This window comes from Paroedura picta, chromosome 8, assembly GCF_049243985.1.
Source record: "Paroedura picta isolate Pp20150507F chromosome 8, Ppicta_v3.0, whole genome shotgun sequence".
Classification (NCBI taxonomy): Eukaryota; Metazoa; Chordata; class Lepidosauria; order Squamata; family Gekkonidae; genus Paroedura; species Paroedura picta.
In genome coordinates this window covers 60,811,408-60,829,456 of record NC_135376.1, presented here as the reverse complement: position 1 = coordinate 60,829,456, position 18,049 = coordinate 60,811,408, and the positions used below count along the sequence as shown (strand labels likewise).

General features: G+C 42.1%; 1 protein-coding gene across 4 annotated transcripts in view; it reads right to left on the bottom strand.

Annotated features, from left to right (window-relative positions):
• ZRANB1 (zinc finger RANBP2-type containing 1) overlaps positions 1-18,049 on the bottom strand; it is a 63,503-nt gene that overhangs the window by 21,479 nt on the left and 23,975 nt on the right. For all 4 annotated transcript variants that reach the window (XM_077350061.1, XM_077350060.1, XM_077350059.1 and 1 more), the window contains 4 exons: positions 10,207-10,394; positions 7,299-7,452; positions 5,088-5,159; positions 4,524-4,722 (listed from right to left, as the gene is read on the bottom strand). In XM_077350061.1, the coding sequence (XP_077206176.1) occupies positions 4,524-4,722; positions 5,088-5,159; positions 7,299-7,452; positions 10,207-10,394 (613 nt within the window). The remainder of the gene's footprint in view (positions 1-4,523; positions 4,723-5,087; positions 5,160-7,298; positions 7,453-10,206; positions 10,395-18,049) is intronic.

Below are 18,049 nucleotides of genomic sequence, written 5' to 3'. Positions count from 1 at the left end.
AATAGACACTTCTCTGTAACACAATCTCATTCCTGATTCTCATTATGCATGAAGGCCCTTTCATATAACTGATTTCCTTGCAGCAACAGGCCAGTTTGGTGTAGTGGTTAGGAGTACAGACTTCTAATCTGGCGAGCCAGGTTCGATTCTGCACTCCCCCACATGCAGCCAGCTGGATGGCCTTGGGTTCGCCAAAGCACTGATAAAACTGCTCTGACCGAGCAGTGATATCAGGGCTCTCTGAGCCTCACCCACTTAACAGGGTGCCTGTGGAGAGAGGAAAGGGAAGGCGAATGTAAGCCGCTTTGAGCCTCCTTCGGGTAGAGAAAAGTGGCATATAAGAACCAACTCTTCTTCTTCTTCTATGATACAATACCCATCTTGCATGTAATCAGAACACTGTGTGGAAAGTGTTCATCACACTCACTTGTTCTGCAAACTCAGGGATGGAGAAGTAATGAAATACTGAAGGATGTAGAAAAAACTTTGCATATTCTATACCATACCAGCATCAACCAAGTGTGATGAGGCCAAAGCTGAAGCTTTGACATTATAAATTTAGATAGTTAGAAATGCTGCCTGGTGTATTGAAATTTCATCTCCAATGATCACATTGCCAAACTCCAGTATAGATGAAAGTCAGCAGGTCCCAATATGTCCTACCATTTCTGAAACAATAGTTTAGAAAGCGGAAGAGGGGCAGCTATCCCCAATGTTTGCATTATTTGCTCCACTTCCAGATTCATGCAAGGAATATATTTTATGTGGACATAATTTTTTATAATTGCCTAGGAAGAAACTGACATGGAACATATAAGTTCACAGAAAGTGTGTATACATATAAATTTAGCTGGGGGAAAACTTTCTTTACTTGACAAAGTTGTCTGTACAAAAAACATTTTACTCATATGTTGCTTACATGTATTAGTGATTCACCAGGCAACAGAAATACTTCCAAGGTCCTCCAGTGACATTGTTAGTTTACAAAAAACGAAGGTGTATCTGTAATTTTTATGAATGTATCCTAGAGTTTCATTTGCTTATTGAACATTTTTGTTTAACTGTATTAGTGTGAATAAAAACCATGTCATTATTATCCTTTGTTTAGAATCAGTATTTTTGGCTGGAGACTATTTTGGGAGAGTTTGACCTTTGAACTTCAAAATATAGCTTGTCCAACACAACATTCATTTTCACAATACAAAAACCTTTGGAAAATGTGGCTTGTTCTCTTTTCCTTGTAAAACATCCCATATATTTCATGAAAATTAGATTCTGTTCAACTTGCTACTTTTCCCAAGCATTTGAATTTTGAAGAAGACATATGCTTCTGTTGTTAGATAAATGTATCCGCTCCTAGGTAGTGATCAAAATGCAGGTGGCAGCATGATCTACTCCTTCAGAATATCTACTTGAGGGACAACAATTTTGCAAATGATATTCGGTGTCAACCAATAAATTTTGTAGCAGCCCTAATTTTCAGGAATAGTCTACTGAAGCAAGCAACGTTATATGAGTTAACAGTCTTCTACAAATGTTTAACAGCAGCGTCGATGAGCAAGTCACACCAGGTATGAAGAAATATATGGGAACTGCTACTGTGACTTCCCAAACATATTCACAGCCTACTCATGTGAACATGATTCAGATGCATTACAGCTGATTCACAACATACTCAATATCGTTAGCTGCTTACACTAGTTACAGGTACAGAGTCTGAAACATTTAAACAGAGCATGCCCAGGATTTTATGTCCTGCACTAAGCAGGTTTCTAGTGATCTGTTCAGACTCTGAATTGAGCTGTAGTCCTTTTAAACTAACTGCTCCTTCAAAACCTATATTGCTTTTAATTACAAATAAATGCCTTCAAGTACCATGACCCAAGGCACTCCCCATTTCCCACAACAACATATGGTTGTGGTGAGAACATAGCTAAGCTATAACTTTCAAGCTCTCTGTTGCTTGCCAGCATTGAGCTTACCATGAAAGGCTTAGAATGTGGTTCATTAAAATTTTGTACTAATTGATATTTCTGTACAACTAATGGAAAACATTTAAGTTTTTGTTGGTAATCGAGCACTCTCTTTTATAGAATAAAGTTTCAACTGTCTCTTAACTGGGGTACATCACATGCCAACAAATAAACAAGAGATTTTTAAACTGCTGCAGAAGGAACAATAATAGTATTTATGGCTGAGACAACACATACCCCTTTCTATACAATACTGGTAAGACTTTCTATAAACTATAGAATACTGAGATAAATAGTCCCCAAAATTACAGATCCCCCCCCCAAAAAAAATTCCTTAAAATCCATGAAGAGTTATTGCTCTACTGCTTTTCATTGCTATCATTCTGCATTGGCTATACATGAGGAAGACTATGGTAAGAAAAGGAGATAGTGAATGCCCTATTTCACACAATACCAGGCTTAAGGCTTGGGGGGTTTGTTTGTTTTGTTTTTGTTTTTAAGATAGGCAAGTGCTAAGGTCTTTGGCTTCACTGGTTGATGGAAACTGCACAAATATGTGACCAGCAATTAACCCACAGAGCCAAGCAACAAAAGGACTTCCAGGAATCCACAGTCTTCAGAGCGGGAAGTTCTAAGCTTACCTTTGCTTTGATTTGCTATGTAAACACTACCCTTAGCAAGCAACATCTTTATCATAAGTGATTTGTCCTCTTTTTCGATATCTTATAATCCTAAATGCAGAGTCTGGCAAGCCTTGTCTCTAAAATAAGATACATTTATAGCAACATTTATGAAACTGGGGTGCAGGGACCCTTTCAGGGTACACAAAGATACTTCCAAACAGTCTCTTGGTCCTTTATAACGACAGAAGACAAGCATCTCCCATGTCCATCTGACTAAAACAAAAATGTAGCCCTCTCAGTTTTAAAATGGCGGTAGAGTCAAAATTGGCATCTCCTCTTTTGAAGAGTGGGAGGGTATAGTGTCACTATTAGCCCCGTCGTCTAGCTTCCAAATCCATAGACAGAAAATGCTCTGACTGGTTACCTAGATCCAAGAGCACAGTCCCAGACATTATAATTGTCTGAATGGCACTAAGGAAGTATATTAGTAATACAGTCATCAGTTATTTCAAGTATAAAACTGAACTTGTTTTCACTATAGTTTCCAATTCAAAGGACTTCATGACAGAGGCTTTAGCAGGAGTCCAGCAGCATTTTACAAACTAACAACAATATATTACAGTGTAAATTTTCATGATTCACAGCAGACATACTTATACTCAAAGTGGCAGGCAAAAGAAAGCTGTCAGGAGAGATGTTATGAAGAGAAACCAGTTTAAAACAATATCCAGTAAAAAGAGTAAGCAGTTAACAGAGCACACATCTGATAAAGTGAGCTCTGAAAGCTTATGCTGGAATAAATTTTCTTAGTCTCTAAAATGACAGTGGGCTCCTTTTCTATTTTGCTGCTACAAAAGTATAAGACTATTCATCTGGAAATGCTGTACAGATAAAGATCTGCCATTCTGCATCCATACACAACAATCCCTAATGGCAGTTCTCTATTGAATACCAGAAAGTCAGGTTTTGTGAGATACTGATCTTTTCTGTTCCTTTGAACAGCTATGTATTTTTTGCCCAGACCCTAGACAGCTAGCTTCTAGCTACAACTTCCTAACCATTAACAGAGTTTCTTGTGACACCAGCAACGATCAAACTTGGGTCAAGGTGTTTTGAGTTATGGCCCTGTAGAATCTGCTACCATTTCAGACCTGACCTCAAAAGCCACATACAAATATTGCAGTTAAATTTGCCTTTAAAGTGTAGCTAATGTAGTTCTCAGGAGGGAAGACGCCATAGCATAGCCCAGTATCATCATATTTCAGAAACTAAGGAGGCTTGGTTCCTGGAAGGAATGCCACCAAAGAACATTTTGCAGACAAAGGCAATGGCAAATCACCTCTGCTTCTCACTTGCCTTGAAATCCCCTTGCTGGGGTTGCCACAAGTCAACTGGGACTGGATGGCACTTTATATACCCAGCATGGATCTTGATGTATTGTTTTGAGGCCATTAAAAGGCAAAGACTTCTATGGAGCATGCATGGAATGCTACAGAGTTGGTAAGGGAATGTCCAGAAAGAGGTTGCCAGTAAGAAAGGAGGAGAAAGCTGGGTAGTGGGCATACCTGCAAAATATTTTAAATCAATGTACAGGATGGGGGTCCTTAGGCTGCTAAAGCTTAAGAACCAATGATTTACATCTATGCAGGGGACTTCACATTACTTAAAATTTCATGTACAATATTAATCATAGGTATAGGTATGATTATGTAAATGGATTCTAAAGGTTAAAAGTGCCTTTTGGGTGGTTTACTTGTTTACATTTCTCAAGTATTTTTAATAAAATCTGTAATGATGAGCCTTTCACACTATTTGCTGCCTTACCACAGTCACTGCCATAATGTGATAAGAACAGATGAGTATGCACACTATTGATACACTGCTAATGATAACCACAAAAATTATTTCCAAAAGCACTCCTGCTTACCAATGAGAACAGTCATGTAAACTGTCATGAAGGGCTTTACGTAGCACCGAGTCCTTGTCATAAATGCCCCATGTAGCTTGTAGTACTGAATCAAGCAGACAGTCCCCTGCAGTCCGATTCCAAAGTGCATAAAGTCTACTGTCCAAGCGCGTACCCAATTCCAGTGACCAGTTTATAATGGGAGATTCCTCTTCTAGTTCTAGAAAGTATAAGCAATCCAGTGTTAGTTATCCTAAATGGAACCAAGAAACCTGCTGCACTTGAAGAGAGTAGTTACAAGAACAGCGTAAGGGAAATGCAGTTATTTTCATTTTACTTAATAATCTGTAGTGTGATTGAAAAAATATATTCACACTGAACTAGCAACATGCCACTGTACACATGTATAGTGTAGCCGAGAGCATGAGAGCACCAGCTTTCTGTTGACACAAGAGAGCGGAAGGGCAATATCAACAAACTGCTCCCCTCACTGCAGATTATCATTCTGCTTTTTGGTCTACTCTGGTTATCAGTAACTTGCTATTTAAAGCAAATATCATAAATGTAATCAATCATACCACTTACCTTTTTGAACATCCCTATCAAGAACTTCATCAAACAGTTTCTCTTGGACAGTTGGTGGCAAGTCTTCAATATCTGTAAAACCAGAGAACTCTACCAGCATGACAAATGGCTTAATTCAGCAAAGACAGACGTGAAGTGCCGTTTTTACAATATTCATTTCACACAATAGTTTTCCACTGTTACCTCATGATGGTTTACTGACTATACATCTTGTCATCAGGCTTCTGCCTAGCAGAGCTTACAATTAAAAATATGGCATCAAAGGAAGGGAGGGAGGTAAAAGCAGGATTAAACAGGAAACAATATACATAAATTCCACTTATGTCCTTAGAATTCATTTCCGTGTAGGTGATAAGGGGTTGCACCAAAGGCTCAAGGAAAAAGATGCATTTTGAGGATGGTTTTGAAGGAAATGAGAGAAGTGGTCATCACGAAGGTATTCTGACAAGTAGTTCCATGTACCACACAGAGATTACATGTTATTGCCTCAGCAGAATTATGCTCTTAAATGTGGGGATTAGTAAATGCATGCTCTGCCTTAGATACATGGGTTGAGCAGCCATCCAATCAGTGCATCCATCTATAGTGACAGATAACCACATGGACTGTATACCCATAAATTCCTCTCTGTACAAAAATACAGAAACTGTTGAAACGCAAAAATATGTTGTAGAGTATTTTACCTGCAGGTCTTCCTAGGCAAGGGGCAGAATTCTTTTTTCATGCAACAGCAGCAGCAAGACTTACTATCACTTCCAGCTGGAAGCAACAACAGGAGCCACACACAGATGCATGGTGTGAAAAACTCGGAGAACTAGCAGTGTTGGCCAAACTAACGGACTTGGTTAATCATAGGCCGCCAGAAGAATTTAAAAAACATTGGGACGAGTATTTAAAATGTCTGTGAAATTTCTATTCTAAAACTTTCTGTAACATCTCTAATACTGTTAAAAAAATTTTTAAATATATTAAAATGCAGAAACTGTTTAAGATATGAATATATGAAACTATATCATGGCACTTCTAGATAAAGTAAGGTTAAAGATAAGGAAACTAGATTAGTTCTTTATTAAAACCCTGTTCTAGTAGTCTCTGTATTATTATTTCAAGTAATACAACCCTTGCTCTCTTTCTCCAGCTCATTCCCCTTGCAAAGCAAGTGAATTAAAATCAGGTAAGAGTCGTCAGATTGTCTGTTTTGCATTACATGATCCAATGAATCAGAACAAATTGAGTACAAAATACAGAAGTGGAAGATAGGAGTTCTTTCATTTTCCAAGCTTTAAAAAATAGTTAGGACCCCTTTCTTCTTTAAAATACTCCCTTTGGTACCATCAGGTAATACTCTACTTTAACTAGAGCATTGTGAATTCATGTTTATGAATCACTACACCTGAAGTTATAAAAAAAGTTTGCAAAACCTAAAGATAAAAGGCAATCAGAGGTGATACATTGCAATAAAGAGATAGATTGCTACATGCAAGTGCTAGAATATATCAAAACTCAACACAGAATTACAGCAGACTGTCAATTTGCTAGGACACATCTTTATCGCAGACTCATAGTTTGAATATTGAATATTGAATAGTTGAAACGCTGGCAGGGGCTCCTGGAAATTGTAGTCCATGGACATCTGGAGGGCCGCAGTTTGACTAACCCTGGTTTAAAGTTTAGGTCCCAGGCTAAAGAACGCATGAAAATTAGCTAGAGGAGGATATTGGACTGAGGTATTTAACAGTAACCAATATCTCAGTTCCACAGGGCCTGCAAGACAGAGCTCTTCTGCAAGGTCATTGAGTGAGGCCAGAGAAATTAAACCTAGTCCCCCTCTGAATTGGCTAGAACATCTGCTACTTCCCGATTGCCGATTACCATCTATCCCCTGAAGCAGGACGTTTTGGGGAGTAGAGGGGGAGGGAGGTTATTTTCACTACCAAGGAAGGATCATTTTATTTTATTGGGATTTTATTGTGTGGTTTTTAAATGTGTGATCTGCCACGAGCCAGCTTGGCTGGGAGTGGCAGGCTATAAATCACATAATAAAATATGGATAAATGACTGTGAAGACACGTGATCACTGGAAAACCAATATTGTTACAATTTTCAGAACTGGTTATACCAAGAATAGTTCAAAAAGATATGCAGTTGGCAGTTTCATGAACCCTCGACTAAGAGCAAATTATCAGAGAAAACCATGTCACATAATTTTACCTGCAGGTAATGTAAATGTTACAAGGTCAGTTAGAAAATAGCAAGCAAAATCTCCCTTTCGTTGATGAAGAGAGGCAGCAATTTCACGCCGGATTTGTTCAGTAAGCTCTGGGCATACCATAGCTGGAATGCACTTAGCTGCATGCTGGGATACCTATAGTGTAACATATAAACAGATGTATTACCTTACAGAGAACTGTAAACATTTTATGCCAATAAAGGTTGTTGCCGTTGTACTGTAAACATCTGAGTAATATCAATATCCAGTAAAAGCCAATGCATCATGTGGCAGAAACGTCAAAAGTAGAACATACATAATCACTACACATCTAACAGATGTTTTGATACCATCTGTTCCACTTAATATTTCTCGTAAGGCCTAGGAGGAAGAACTGGTCTCATGGCTTAAGTGCCACTCAGTGCTTATCACCCACTCATGGCGGCTGTCCCACCCAAGTGCCACTTCCTCCAACCGGCTTGCTTTCTGTCCAGTGGCCAGCCAATCGCCTTCTGTCCCCCACCCTTAACCACCCCCTCCTCCTTCCACTTCCCTCCAAGGCTCAAAGGCTGCATGTCCCTGCTGCGTAAGAGCTGCCCCTGCTGGTGAGTTCCCTGCCCAGGGGTCTCCAGCCTGCAGCCTTTCCAGGTCCTGGGAAAACAGAGAGGCCATCTGCAGAGTTCTTCCACCACCCCAATCTAGTGCCCATTCTATTCCTGAATGCAACAGGCTTTGTCCCTAGTTAGCATAGATGGCTTCTCCCACAGATGTACAGATACATCCACTAAACACTTGTCCATCAGTGGCACTTAGCTATGGCAACCAAATGGAACCTCATATTCTGAGGCATTTTTCTTATGAGTACCAGTAATAAAAAAGAGGTTACTACTACTACAGGAAAGACTGAAAATCAAGCCATAAAGACATCTTGAAAACAGGATAGTGGAGTACACTGACCACAGTCAGATCAAGTAGGGATATTTTTTGTAGAACATAAAATGAATTCCACGCAAATAAGCTAGCATATACAGTAGAAAGGGTCTAGCCTATCCTGATTTTATATTTACAACCTTTTAAACATAGGAGAGGCTTCAAAATCATTCGGGTGAATTCAACTATCCTCCAAGGAACCTTCCTCCAGCCTGAATCTGTACAATCAATTTTATTACACAATTCTATTGCAAGTCTAGACAAGGTAAAAGGACATGTTTATCTGAATCAAAGCATCTTGGAACAATGATTTAAGTCACCAAGAAAGAGAGACAGATTTAATGATTCATGAAGTACTTGTACTTTCCTGTGAGAAACCAGATCTTCTGTCAAGCTATATTAGGGCAATAAAAGGAAGCTAACTGTACAGGTATATAATCCCTCACACATATAAATTGTATTTTAAGAACATATAAGCCAAATCCCTAGATCTTTCCAGAAGAAAGAAAAGGATTACTTAAAAACTCAATACTGGAAATACAGTAATAGACACATTCTGGAAAACAGATGCTACTATATAAACTCACCCTCTAGAGCAATTGCTGTTGTTTGATATGAACAAAATTAGTTACACATATCATCTCATGACAATGTAGTACATGACGAGAAATACTATTCGTGTATGTGGAAGCACTAATTTCTTCTCATCTGAGTACCATATGAATAAATAAGAATGATGTCTTAAATCAAGAAGACTCCAAATAGCAAGTTATTGTCTAATCTCCAGTCAAGTTTCATGTTTTATCCAAATAGCTACTAGCATGGCCCATGCCTGGGCCTGTTTATGGATGATTACAATGGAATGGAGATGCTAGTGCCTGAATCAAAAGTTTAACTACCAGTGATATCACATGAATTGGGTAGCCCTGTCAATTACAAAACCAAACACAAGTACGCACTGAATTGGAATTTTGAGTTTAGAACCCCTTATTATATACTAGGAAAAGAGCCCATTGTAAACGAAATACAATGGGCGCTAGAATGTGGGGGCAGAGGGAGGGACAGGGCAGCACGCGAAGGAACGGCACCTTATTGAGGAGGCGTCGTCGAGGGCAGGCGGCGGCGGCAGGGTATCCTCGGCTCCTCGGCGTGTCCGCGGCGGCCATTTTGAGTAGCGGGCGGGTCTTTTGCAGCTCTGACTGGCGGGGGTTCGCTCGGGCGGCTTCGAGCCTCTCGCTCCGCGCGACTGGCGGGGGCTTCCTTGGCCGTCAGGCCGCCGTGCGGGGAGCCCCAGCAGCCGCGCTCCGTGCAACTGCAGGAGGCTTCCTTGGCCGGCAGGCTCCCTCGCGGCTGGCCTGACGCGTCGGAGGCACTTTCCAGCAGCAAAGGGAGCAACTGCGAGCCGTGCTGCATGCGGCTCGCAGTTGCTGGGGCTGGGAATCGGAGGGGCCAATCGGCAGGCGCTGCGCGCCTGCCAATTGGTCCCTCCGATTGTCCGTCCGGAGGAAGGGTCCAATCCGGACCCTTCCTCATCACAGACACATCCCACCCTAGAACCCCTTAGCCTTTTATTTAGCCCGTGGTGCCACAGGCGGTTTAAAGATGTATATATATATATATATATATGTATACACACACATACACTAGCAAGAAAGCCCATTGCAAGCAGGGATGCAATGGGCGCTAGGACCCAGGGAACAGCGGGAGGTGCAGATGTCTCTCTCTCTCTCTGCCTCGCAGCAGAAGGCTTAGCAGGTAATTAGGAGGGAAGGAGGGCTGGTGTGCAGTTTGGGGCAGCTCTCTCTGTCTGTCTGTCTCTCCCTCCGTCGCAGCAGGAGCAGCTCTGTCTGTGTCTCTCTGTATCTGTCTCACAGCAGGAACGATAGGAGGGAATGAGGGCTTGTGGGCAGTCTGGCAGTCACAGATTTGTGTTTCTACTGAACTTTTAGAAAGGAAGATATTGGCCACTTGAAAACTTACCTCTGTAAGCAGAATTGCTAGCATGTCTTGTCTCTGAAAACGTATAGCAAGATGAACGAGTGTATACCCCACATCAAAAGCAGAAGGGCGATTCAGCAAACGTACTTCATCTGCAGTAAGCTGCCGTGCAATATCTCCTCCTGATGACTTGTATGCTTCAATAGCAGCCAAGTCACCTTCTACAACACCTAGAAACATGGAAGATAACATTATAGGTCAAATTCCGTTTGCCATATAATTTTACAAACTGTACACATGGAACACTGTTTCAGGAAAATGTTTGGGCTATTAGCCACAGTATCAGATTACATATAGATCGTTCACAATGTTTTGTTCAATAAACCTAAAGGTCAATGCTTATTCAACACTGGCCCATAAAAGCGCAGTACGGATTAATTCGTTTGTTTGTTTGTTCATTCATTCATTCATTAGATGTTTATACCACCCTCCCATATGGCTCAGGGCAGTTTACATAAAACATTGTGGGGTATTACATCGAACATCATAGGCGTATAATACAGCTATAATGTAACGTATCAACAACAGTTCCAACAGTGGTTCTAAGATTAACAGAATTTCAATAGGTTTGATTAGCAATACTGTAACAGGAATGACAACTTTAACAGAACCCTCCCAGGGAGGTCAGACTGGTTCAGGTCATGGAAGGGGTGTCTGAAGGGGTAGCAGTGGATGTTGTTAGGTCAGTCGTCCTCAAGCAAATGCCGGGTAGAGGAGCTCACTTTTGCAGGCCCTGCGGAATTATGAGAATTCGGGCAGGGCACTGATCTCTTCAGGGAGCTCATTCCACCAGGTGGGGGCCAGGTCAGAGAAGGCTCTGGCCCTTGTTGAGGGCCAACATGCTTCTTTGTGGCAGAGATCACCAGCCAGCTGGCGGTGGCCGAGCGTAGGACTCTTTTGGGGATATAGGCAGAGCGACGGTTTCTCAGGTACACTGGGCCCAGACCGTATATGGCCTTGAAGTTAACTACCAAAACCTTAAGCCTGATCCAGAATTCAATTGGGAGCCAGCTTTGTTGTAGTATAGGCTGTTGAATAATGGACCTTGTGTGTTATTTTCACTTTGTCCACAACATAGTCATTCTAGATAAGGAAATAAGGAACCGCAATACTTACATGGCCACTATGGAAGGGCTTCATGTATGTGAATAATAAAATTAGTTTGTTTATAATTCTTCCTACCTGCACAAACAAGCAAGAACAATCTCACCTAAGCAATGATTCGACAACCACTCATCCAAATTCCATATCCTTGGATGGTAAGTTAAAGGTGTCATATTTGAACATGTGTAACAGAGTAAAGGTAAAGGTATCCCCTGTGCAAGCACCGAGTCATGTCTGACCCTTGGGGTGACGCCCTCTAGCATTTTCATGGCAGACTCAATACGGGGTGGTTTGCCAGTGCCTTCCCCAGTCATGACCGTTTACCCCCCAGCAAGCTGGGTACTCATTTTACCGACCTCGGAAGGATGGAAGGCTGAGTCAACCTTGAGCCGGCTGCTGGGATTGAACTCCCAGCCTCGTGGGCAAAGCTTTCAGACAGCTGCCTTACCACTCTGCGCCACAAGAGGCTCTTTTGTGTAACAGAGACCACATGCCAAATTTGCTTATGCCACAAGGATGCCAAAGACTCATCAGTGAACCTGTTCAGTAGATTAACTTAGCTTGCTCAACAAGAATGATCAGACTGTGAGTCAAAAATATATTCAGACTGCACCGAGAAATTTGAAGTGCTGCCAAACACTTGTGCAGCTGCCTGTTGGTGGGAAGTTGACTCACAGCTGACTGTGGATCAGCTGAGAGGCAGGTTCTGAGCCACTCCCCCCTCTCAGCTAAAAAAGCTACAAAGTTACAAAGGAGAGCTCTTGCCTCCCCTCAAAAAATGGGCAGGAATAGAAGCAATGCTTCTGGAGAGGAAGAGCTGAGAAGGGAAAGACACAATGCTTTTAATATCTGCATTAGAAAAGAAAGAGAAGAAACAGCTCCTTTTTCTGCTGCCCAAGAAAACAGCTTCAAGAAACAACTTCAGGTTGGGAGAAGAAAAGCAAATTAGGTGGCCTCTTGATATCCCCCTGATTCACTGCTCAAAATCTGGTACATCCCAGCAAGTGTGCAAAGCAGCAAAGTCTTCAGGAAGGGAAATCAGAAGGCCAGGACTTCCAAGTGACATGAAAGTGGTTCCTGATCCACCCCCCCCCCAAAAAAAAAAAAGTCTGCTGTGCACAGAACAAAATCAGAAGATCATAAGCCAACTCCTAGTAGATCCCTCATCTTCTGGAAGCTGGCTTCTGATAGATGGAAGTAACAAATAGTAAATATACAAAACCAGGTTGCAAACAACTGAATAGCAGACCACTAGAAACCTGATCACCACTGGCAAACAGGAGGCCAAGCTGAGCACCCCTATTGACATCCAGAAAGAAACACTTTGGAAAACTGTCAAAATATTCAAGCCAATATCCTGTCTTGAGAGCATCTGAAAATCTTGCCAATGACAGCCCTTCGGTGGCTGATAGCCTTTCTCTTGGATTGCAGACAGAGGGTAGCACAAGGAGACAGCTCATCAAGCCGTCACCAATTGGCTTGCGAAGTCCCTCAGAGGGCAGTTCTCTTTCCAATTCTATTCAATATTTTTATGCACCTTCTTGCTCAAGTGGTGCGGAGGTTTGAGCTGGGTTGCCACCAATATGCAAATGAAACTCAGCTCTTCCTCCTAATGGATGGCCACCCTGACTCTCCCCCAGAAACATTAACCAGCTGCCTGGAAGCAGTCACAAGGAGGCTCAAGCAGAGTCATCTGAAGCTCAACCCTTCAAAGACAGAGGTCCTGCGGCTGGGCAGGAAAGGACCAAGCGAGGAAGTGCACGTACCCAACCTGGATGGAGTACAATCATCAGTGGCCCACTGCGCCAGGAACCTGGGGATGATTGATGCCTCCCTCTCAATGAAGGCTCAGATCACGATAGTAGCATACTGTAGCATATTACCACCTTCGCCAAGCCAGACTACTAGCACCCTACTTGGCCCCAGAACACCTAGCCACAGTGATCCACACAACAATCACTTCTAGACTGGACTACAACTCGCTCTACACAGGCCTGCACTTATCCATGATCCGGAAACTACAACTGGTCCAAAACGCAGCTGCCAAGGTCCTCACATCAACACCTCAGAGGTCCCACATTCAACCAATCCTATATCAGCTGCGCTGGCTTCCGGTCAAATTCTAGATCAGGCTCAAGGTTTTGGTTATCGCCTTTAAAGCCACATACAGTCTGGGCCCCGGGTACCTGTGGCATTACCTCTCTGCGTACACCCCTCAAACAGCCTAACACTCCACCTCCTTGTGATCCCTGACCTCAACCAGGGTCAGTGCTTTCTCCATCCTGAACCTCACCTGGTGGAACGAGCTCCCAGAGGAGATCAGGGCCTTGACGGAACTCAAACAGTTCCGCAGGGCCTGCAAAAGGGAGCTCCTCCGCCAGGCATTTGATTGAGGTTGACCTGATCCACCGCTTCCCATAGGCTCCCCCGAGCCTTCCTCCTATGGCAATCACAGCAGATCCACCCAACCCATTGGGCCATCAGTACGCGTTGATCTAATGTTACCCCCAGTGTTCTATCGTTCTATAATGTTGGTTATAAATAATATCACTATGTTGTGATATTGTTATAAATTGAGTTATCTATATTGTTCCTGTTTTATGTAAACCACCCTGAGCCTTTGGGGAGGGTGGTATATAAACAAACAAACAAACATTTTAGTGGAATACAATCTACTGTAAAATGCATAAAGCCTATCACTCCACAAATACAAATTACTGGAAATAGTTTATTCTATTATTCTATATTACCTTGACAAACAAAAGATAGGACAAGGGACAATTACTATCACAACTATAGCCCTGTTCACACAAAATGTGATGTAATGGTTAAGAGAGGCAACTTCAAATCTAGTGAGTTGGGTTTGATTCCCTGCCCCTCCACATGCAGCCAGCTAAATTACCTTGAGGTTGGTCATAGCCCTGATAGTGCTGTTCTGACCAAGCAGTCCTGCCAGAGCTCTCTCAGCCTCACTGAGTTGTGGGGAGAGGAAGGGAAGGTGATTGTAAGCTGCTTTGAGACTCCTTTGGGCAGTGAAAAGCAGGGTATAAACCAACTCTTCTTCTTCCACTCTAATATGAAACCCCCGGATACATCTTGGTCTTAGAAATTGGTTTTGGCACATAGCCCAAGCACATAGTAGTAACTCTGCAACAAACTAAATGCATTTTAGAAGTATATTAATGTGTATGAGGATCCAATTTTGATTCCTGTTCATGTGCATTTCTTAGCCCAGCCATGAAAGATGGAGTCTTATCAAACTAATGGCTTCCTTTGTCTCTGACCCAGAAATTACAGTTGGAGCAAAATGCAGCTGCTAGAGTCTTCACGAGGTCATCTCGGAGGGCTCATGTCTAGCATACGCTGAGGCAGCTACATTGGTTGCCAATTGGCTTCCAGATTGGGTTCAAGGTTTTGATGCTTACCTTCAAGGCCATTCGGAGCTTGGGTCCCATTTATCTGAGGGACTGCTCGTCTCCTTATGCCCCCCACAGGGCTCTTTGCTCTCCGGGTAGGAATCTGCTGGTTGTCCCCGGCCCCTGGGAGGCACCTGGCCTCAACCTGGTGGAATGAGTTCCCAAAAGAGCTAAGAGCCCTGACGGAATGGTCAGTGTTCTGCAGGGCCTGTAAAATGGAGCTCTTCCGCCAGGCGTTTGGTTGACACTGGGCTAGGAAGAACAGGTTTGCTGACATTTTGACATTCCTCCCAACTGGTCAGCTTCCCTCTCTCAGAGCTGCCACTTCTTTGTGGTGGCCAGGAACAGGGGCATCAGTCTCCCACCATGACAACCATGCTTTTTGCTTTTTAAAAAAAACTCTTCCCCCATAGGCAAGTAGCTTGATAGGGAAAGACTTAAACTATTTTACTAATGTTTTTGTTTTTCCATTCTGTAGAACTGCCATTCACTCTGCAAAAAATGCTCAACATTTTAAACTTATTTTCTCTTTCAGCAAAATACAAGCCTCATTTATTTTGAAAGCTTATTCTAATTCTTTAAAGTGCTGGTCTGACTCTCACCCTCAATATACATAGAGTTAAAGACCTCAAAATTTAATTGCCCACTGTCTCTGTGCCAGGTCAGCCTTTACTCACTTTGTCGGCAAGTACCGTATTTGCCGGCGTATAAGACGACTGGGCGTATAAGACGTCCCCCCAACATTTCCACTCAAAATATAGAGTTTGTTACATTACATTACAGTACTATGGGCCACTATGGGCAGCTATGTCTATCCCAACTGAAGTGCACCCAGCGTATTGGACGACCCCCCCACTTGGAGGCATGTTTTTCAGGGGGGAAAAGTAGTCCTATATGCCAGCAAATACTGTACATAGTGATTTGAGTGACAATGTTTCATAGAGGTTGAAAATAGCTACAAGCCTAAGGAAATCTATGAATTTCTATGATCCATTTCTGGTCTGTCGATTCTTATGGATAGCATTTTAGGTTGTTGTGTTGTATATTCTGGTTTCACAGTACAGTTTTAATATTTATCATTCTTACATTATTGATTTCATGGTTTTGCTATACTGTTTTTCTTTTGGGAGCTGTCTCTTCCTGGACTCAGTATATTTTCTATTATTAAGAATAACTAAACATAAGGTGAGATTCCATTCAAGTTTCTCTATCCTTGCTTCCAGAAAATAATCAATTCTTAAAAATTCAATCCCATCTCTGGAAAAGTAGAATATAAATTTTCAAAATAAATAAGTGGTGGCCTATTGAGCTAGGAGATGCTGAATAAATTCTGAATAACGTGAACGCCTATTAAGGATGAGGATATAAATGTGATAGATTATGTTTGATTTAGAAGCAACTGAAAAAGAATATAACCTTAGCGCCCTTTCTTGCATTTGCCAGCAGGGCTCTGAGTCCAATAACATCTGACTGAAAAGGACGCACAATATTTGCACAATATTTCATTTAAGTACCAATGACTGAGTATAATATTTTTCCTGGAATGAGCTTCAAGGAACTAGTAGCTCTGATACAGGAGAACAAGGGTTTCCTCCTTCTGAGGAATGTAACAACTACCAAAAAGAAGTTCATAAACACACTGGATATGAAAGCAAGGGGAAGTTAAATAAATAAATGGGCAAAATGCCAGAATCTTGGCAAGGGGAAGATTAAACAAGGATGGGCAAATATACTGAAATGCAATGAGCCAGCTATGGAAGGAGCAGCAAGTTCTTTTTACATCTCTCAGACCTCCTGACCAAAGGGAACTCACTCGCAAGGATTCAAACTGCTTGAAGCTGGTTGGAAGATCAACTGGGGAAATGGAGCAACGTTCTTTTTAAAAACAGAAGTGGTGATGCAACACTGTTCCTTTGTTCATACTGATGACATCTAGGCCCTTCTAGCCAGACAGAAATCACTTCTCAAAAACGTAAGCACAAGACCAGTCATCTCTTATAACCTGAACTGAGTAAAACCAACTTCTCCAGCGCCCAAAGGACACCAGGTTTTTTAACTTTAAAAAATGCACAGGATCCAACACTAAACTTTTCATATGAATATTTCACCTTAAAAGTTAAAGTAACAGTGATCAACCATAAATTCAGGATTTTTATCCTGATGTTTGTGGGGAGAACACAATAGACTTATTCACTCTTTCAAGGGGACTGTTTGTACCTATTGATTAGAAGTTGGACTTTCAGTTCCTTTCAATCATGATTGTGGCATATGTGTTTTTTTCAAAAACATAGGTAAGTCTCAACTATGACAGAACCTCCTTTAAACTGTCAAGAAAGGGGGAAGGTAAAATAAGCTGTATCAGGCTCCCAGAGTGCTAAAGTGGCCAAAGCTAGATGGTTCCAACTAACTACCTTTACTTTTCTCCTATCCCAAGAAGCATGGAGGACTTCCTGTTCTCAGGATGAAAATAGCTATGGGCTCATCTGACATGAGGCAGAGGCATAGAAACTATTATTATAAAGGTTGCACCACTAGGCATCATTACAATTTGGAGCCCACTTGCTATTTGTTACTACTGTGTCACAACCAGCCATCATCATGAATCAATCAATAATTCAATAATAAAATAAACACAATGACCAGGACAGGCTTCTTCCACAGTGTACTGGCAACCACCTGCTGGCGTACTAGTTGACCAACAGCTGCAAGGATCATTACTATCTTTCTGCTCTGCTGCATGGTTGCCAGTTCTCTTGACCTGGCCTAGTCCCTACACCTCTGAAAGCTGCTTAATTGACAGTAACTAGCACAGCTGACCCTCTTGTAGGGATAGGTACAATTCAGTCTGTGATCGTGTGGCCTTTCAGCACAGCCTGCACAGTGAAGATCTGGCAATCGCATTCATCTGTGTGATACTCAGATCTTGATACCTTATCCTGTTCAGCAAATACATGGATTGTTTCCTAGCTATGCCTGTTTGATAGATAGGACTGTCAGCTCTGAGCTGGGAATTACCTAGGGATTCTGGGGGTGGAGCCTGAGGAGGGCAGGAACTTCAATGTGGGATAATATCATAGAGTACATCTTCCAAAGTAGCCATTTTCTCTAGGTGAACTGATCTCGGTTCCCTGGAAATCTATTATAATCCTCGGGGACCTCCAGTCATCACCTGGGGGATGGAAACCCTACTGATAGACAGTAATTAATTCCTCAACTGCCTGCTCCCACGTTCCAACAGCTAACTTCAACACAGGATTCACACTGGCCAGCGTCAGAGCATCCTCTACTATCTGCACAGTTGTGCC